The sequence below is a fragment of the Alligator sinensis genome, unplaced genomic scaffold (assembly GCF_000455745.1).
Source record: "Alligator sinensis unplaced genomic scaffold, ASM45574v1 scaffold1300_1, whole genome shotgun sequence".
NCBI lineage: Eukaryota > Metazoa > Chordata > Crocodylia > Alligatoridae > Alligator > Alligator sinensis.
This window is the reverse complement of record NW_005843162.1, coordinates 225,470-230,922: the sequence shown is the minus strand read 5'-3', so window position 1 is coordinate 230,922 and position 5,453 is coordinate 225,470. Positions and strand designations below refer to the sequence as shown.

At 53.9% G+C, this 5,453-nt stretch overlaps 1 protein-coding gene across 1 annotated transcript; it reads right to left on the bottom strand.

The window, feature by feature from the left end:
* Nucleotides 1–1,222: 1,222 nt before the first annotated feature.
* On the bottom strand, nucleotides 1,223–5,447 carry APEX1 (apurinic/apyrimidinic endodeoxyribonuclease 1). Its single transcript, XM_006037701.2, has 4 exons — nucleotides 5,349–5,447; nucleotides 5,070–5,257; nucleotides 3,340–3,532; nucleotides 1,223–2,539 (listed from the first exon to the last, which is right to left on the bottom strand). Exons 1-4 carry the CDS (start codon nucleotides 5,407–5,409, stop codon nucleotides 2,025–2,027), a joined length of 957 nt encoding a protein of 318 aa, XP_006037763.1. The 5' UTR covers nucleotides 5,410–5,447; the 3' UTR covers nucleotides 1,223–2,024.
* Between the last annotated feature and the right edge of the window lie 6 nt (nucleotides 5,448–5,453).

Here is a 5,453-nt window from a genome sequence, read left to right as displayed (position 1 = left end):
TTTCCCTAGGGCTGCCTTTTTTTTTCCCCCCCTTCTTGTCTGGTATGGGTCCCTGAGGTCTTCTCTTAACCTTTTCTGCTACAATCCTGGCTGAGAATACACAAAACTGCTACACCCCCAAGGCTGCAGATACAGGGCCTCTAACTCCCTCCCCTCCTCCAAAACTGGAAAAGTCCTGTATTCCTGCTTCAGCCAGTCTCCCAGCTCCTGAGTGGAGCAGAGCCACCATCCCCTGGGGAACAGGAGGAGATGGAGGTGGTTTCTAATGGACCCTTCTTAGTTCTTTCTGCAACCTCTTCACTATGGGGTGAGTGTTTCAGAGAGGGTGGGGTGGGTTCATGAAGGGCACTGCATTCATCTGGTTAATGGGAGGGGGCTCGGTGTGCTATGGCTGACCAGAGGGGATGGATGGGTGGGGATGGAGATTGGCCTGTTTCTCCTTCTCTTCTGTTCTGATGAACAGAGCCAGGAGGATACCTTATGGGAGAGGTGTGGACTTCCTTACAGCCAGAATTGCCTCTGCTTCTGGTCCCTCCTGTTCCCAACTCTAGAACTGGACTGCAGAGGACAGTAGCTTGCTTAGCCATAGGGGGATAGTACAGCTGCTTCCCCAGCACAGGTCTGCCCTTCACGTGGTGTAGCAGCAGGACCCCTGGTCCTGGTTTGTGCTAATGAGGCAAGGGGCCGAGTCATGTATGCTCATTGTAGTAGGCAGAGGCTGGCTGTCTAAGCAAGACCAGATCATGATTTTGACCGACAGAGCTGTTGCACTCGAGTGTGCCTTGTCCACGTCCCTGCCCCCAGCCTCAAGAATTGGTCTGGGTTCTCTGTAAACCATGCAAGTTGTTTCTGTATCGGGGCACTCCTATCTCAGCTTGGGGATCAGGCACTGCTGTTTGTTTCGATAACAGTCTGAGCACTTCTCCCTTTGGAGCAGCTTCCTCAAAAGTTCCTGCAGACTCAAACAGGCACCACTTTGCTGGGTTTCCTTGAGAACAGCATTTCAGGCTTTCTACAAACGCAGGCATGGTCCTCCTCCCTCATTTGTGCTGACGGGCTAGAAATTAATTTCCCTCCCACCACGCAGGAGCTGGGGTTTGATGTAGGGGCCTCCAGTATGGCTCATTTACTGGGTAGATACCTCCCCTGGAGCTTTAGAGGACCTACCTGTAATGAGACGGAGCCCACTTTTCCTTGCCCCAAAGAGATGAGATGCAACAGCTTGTTTTAAATGTGTTTTATTCAGTACTCCTTGCAACAACATACAGCCCCCAGCACAACTGAGGAAACCCCCACTAGTGGGGCATTGGCTTCTAGGCAAGAGAACTACTTAATTTTGCAGGTAAAAAATAGTGCCCTACTTCTCCATTATGAGAAGGGTCTCTGAATCTTGGGGAGAAAGAAACAAGCAGATACTAGGGTGGCCCTTACAGGTGGAGGGACGTAGGGACTGTACTGGGGGTCACAGCAAGGCTTGGGCAGTGCGGGAGGATCAGAGTCCTGGTCTGAACAGGGTGCAGTGTAATTGTCCCCAGGTTGTTTGCCACAGGTTCTTGCTTTCTGAGCTGTGGGGTCAGGGACCCTGAGCGTTGGCTCTTCCATGTGCAGCAGGTTGAACTGGGACTGCTCGGGGGGTACCCCTGGGGTGAGGCATCGCCTGACCTTGGCACAAGGCCTTTTCTCTGTACTCCTCTCCATGGCTCTTATAGGGCTATATGAAGACATACAGCCCCATTCTTCTGCTCATCTGGCCCTGTTACCCTCTTATGGGGCTCTGTAGATGCACAGAGGTCAAGGGTACGTCCCAAGGGCAGACAGAGGCCGACAGGCCAAAGTCCTGCTTACAAGACATATTAAGACTTGATCAGAATCAGAAAGGTGAATCTAGTCCCCTTCTACCTCAGATTTATTTGGGGAGAAAGGGACTATTCGGGCTGCGGACCCAAGCCCTGCTGCGCAGAACATAAAGGGTAAGAAAGCATTGGGGTGATGGGGCTGTAGGGGCATACTGGCCCCAGCCCAGCTCAGAGGGCCACATAGAGGGTGATAGGGCAGTGGTCACTGCCCATGACCTGGTTGCGGATCTTGCTGTCACACACAGCCCCTTGCAGGCTTTGCGATACCAGGAAATAGTCCAGGCGCCAGCCCACATTCTTGGCGCGGGCGTTCATCATGTAGGTCCAGAAGGTGTAGGCGTAGGGTGTGTCTGGGTACAGGTGACGGAAGGTGTCGAGGAAGCCGGCTGCCAGCAGCTCCCCAAAGCCCTCGCGCTCCTGGGGTGTGAATCCAGCTGACTTCTTGTTGCCCTTGGGGTTCTTGAGGTCAATCTCCTTGTGGGCCACATTGAGGTCCCCACACAGGATGAGGGGCTTGCGGGCATCCAGCCCTTTCAGGTAGGCCCGGAAGGCAATATCCCACTGCTGCCGGTACTCCAGGCGCACCAGGCCCCGGCCTGCATTAGGCACGTAAGCGGTAACGAGGAAGTGCGAGGGGAACTCGGCTGTGATCACCCGCCCCTCCTTGTCATGCTCTTCCTCGCCTGTTGGGGACAAGTGGGAGCAGAGGTCAGAAGGGGCAAAAGGAACGGTAGGAGTGGGATGCAAAGGCATGAGAGTAAAGAAGGCAGGAGTCTCTGAGGGCACATGCAGAAGCAGTTCAAGGTCAGAAGGGACAAAGGACACAGGGTGGTAAAGGTCAGAAGTTGGGACACAGGTCGATCACAAAGGTGTCTGGGTAGAGTTGAGCTCAAATGGTCAGGGCGGGTCCTTGAATCGGAGGCAGAAAGTAAGAGGAAAAGATGTAAGGCTTGGGGAAAGTGATCTGAGAGCCAATTAAGAGGGAAGTAAAGGGACAGTCATGGGGTAAAGGGAGGAGGGACAAAAGTCAAGGCTGTGGAGAGAGAGGAGAAGGCTCGGTGTACCAGAAAGCACATGCAAAGGTCACCAGCAGGTAGGGTTCGATGGGCAAATGTTTGGAGGCTGGGGGCAGAGAAGTTACAGGGACCACAGGCATGGGTCCCACGCTCAGAGCTTGAAGAAAAAGAATGCAGATACGAGGGTCAAAGTCGGAGATTGCAAGCAGCTGAAAGGTCGAGGACAGCGATCACCAGCTTAAAGAGGTGCACAAGGAGGCCTGGCCACAGGAGCAGGCAGCATGGTTTTTGCCCGAGATGAGAAAAGGATGCCAAGAAAAGGCAATTAAAAATAAATAAATCAAAAGGGAATCAACCAGAGGGTGAGAGGGCAGAGGTGACGGAGCATGGCAAGTGGGCTCCAAGGGGAGAAGTGGGGCACTAGAGGATGTCAAGGGTCAGAGATGGAAGCGGGGGGAGGTCCTCACCAATGCCATAGGTGACATTAAGCGGCTCGGTCTTGGAGAGCAGGGCCACCCCGCTATAGCCTTCCTTGTCATCAGAGCAGGCCCAGTACTTGTGTGGGTATTCGGGCATGTCCCGTATCTCGGGGGGCAGCAGCTTCTCTGCACATTTTGTCTCCTGTAGGCACAGCACATCTGGGCCCTCTTCGCGCACCCACTGTGGGGAAGGGTTGGGTTGGTCAGGGTGGCTGGGCTGGGCTGGCAGCCAGGACTCCGGGCTTCCAGCCCCAGCCCAGGTCTCTAAATCTAAAACACAGAAACCTATTTCCTAGACACTCCCCGTCTCTGCTACTGCAGCCCCCTTCCCAAGAGTCCTCCTGGACTGTCCTATAAACCTCAACCCCGTTATAATCCACCGGACTCCATGCCCCTTCCCAAACTAGGCCCTACCCCTCTTGCAGCCTCATTGTATGTCATCCTCCTGCTGTAGTGCTAGGTGTTCTTTTAATTGCCCTGTAGCTAAGGCTGCGTCGCTGAAACCAGCCCCATGGGAGCAGAAAGCCTCATCTCCTTTGCTCTCTAGATAGGTTTCTTATATTGTTGAGGCTGTGTTGAGAGTGAGCTTCTAACCAGCATAAGACCTGACTGTACCTGTATAATAGTGCATGACAGCAGCACGGCAGGGAATATCCTCCCCCTCCACCTCCTCATTAGCTCTAAAGTACATTGGAAGGGTTTTTTTTTTTTTTTTGGGGGGGGGGGGGGTGAATGATATTTTTTGGACAGCAACTGCAGCAGGAAGACTGAGATCCAAGATTCAGAATTGATCCCTCCCACCCCTGCCGGCCGTTCGAGAACGTCTAGTGGCCAAATCAATTTGAGGGGGAAAAAGGGGCATCCTGCCCCCCCACCCCCAGGACATGACTGCTCGTTCATTAAACCTGGTGGCAAAAAATCAAGAAAGGGGGTGGCAGAGAGAGAGAGCCCCGAACATCTAAAAGTCAACGTTTACCAAATTTGGGAGGGAGGGAATATAGTCGAACTGTAAATTCAAAACCAACTTGATAAAATGAGAGGCTGATGTATTACTAGTTTTTAAATGCAACCCCAACTGTCCTATTCCCTAAAACGTTGTGGGCCAAAAATAAAAGTTAATAATCCAAGTTCTCCTTCTGCACGTCTCCAAAACACACACGAGTTACTATTTCTACCCTGAGAGGGGAAATGGAGGAGCCAAGGGGAGGCAGTTTGAAGGCAGCCCAAACAGGGAAGAGACCTGCAGTGTCCCGTGACCCAAACCAGGGCTCTGGCTACTGGGTTACACTGTAAAACAGGAAATTGTTCTTGGCTGCTGCAGCTCCAAGTGCTCTCAAGCAACGCCACTGCCGTCTGTGGACCTCGCTCCATGGTCGTATTAAAACTGAACAGAAACCAGCTATATAGCATTATGTATTTCCAAGCACTGACTGGATACCAGCAACCGTAGTGGGAAGACGGAGATCCTAGATTCAAATCCTCCCACCTCTGCCGGGCGTTCGAGAACGGCTAGAAGCCCAATCAATTTAAAGGGGAGAAAAGGGGCAACCTGCCCCATCTCTCGATAGGTGCGTTTTGAACGGCAATTACTCTGCACCTTCAGCGGGGTCAAATGCACGGCTCGGTTCACCAGTTACTTGTGCGCTAAATGCTTTGCAGCCGGGGCCGGTCGCACTTTGAATGTATGTACTGCACGACTCTCCCGTCTCGGCTCTTACCTCCAGCCCCTTCTTCTTGAACCACGCGCGGAGCCCGTCCACGTTCCAGGAGGTGACCTTCAGCGTGTACCTCTTCCCACCGGGGGAGGCGAGCTTGTCCGGGGGGTCCTGGTACAGGATCGGCCCCTCGACGGCCTTCTCCTTGGCGCCTTTGGCTCCTTCTTTCTTATTCTTCTTCGCCTCGGGCTCTGCGGGGAGAGAGGGCGGGGGGCTCCAGTGCTCGCACAGCACAGGACAGGACAGGACAGGGAGCCACGGGGGGACGGGGAGGACTCTTACCTGGGACCTCGGGCTCCTCCCCGCTGTCCCCTCCCCCCTGCTTCTTGCCACGCTTGGGCATCTCGGGCCACCCGCAGCCAAGCCGCGGCGCCAGGAGCCGCCGGA

Coding starts and splice junctions, on each gene's coding strand:
- APEX1 (XM_006037701.2), bottom strand. CDS start 5,409: ATGCCCAAGCGTGGCAAGAAGCAGGGGGGAGGGGACAGCGGGGAGGAG. Junction 5,258..5,348: donor GGAGGAGCCCGAGGTCCCAG/GTAAGAGTCCTC, acceptor CTCTCCCCGCAG/AGCCCGAGGCGAAGAAGAAT. Junction 3,533..5,069: donor TCAAGAAGAAGGGGCTGGAG/GTAAGAGCCGAG, acceptor CCTTCCCCACAG/TGGGTGCGCGAAGAGGGCCC.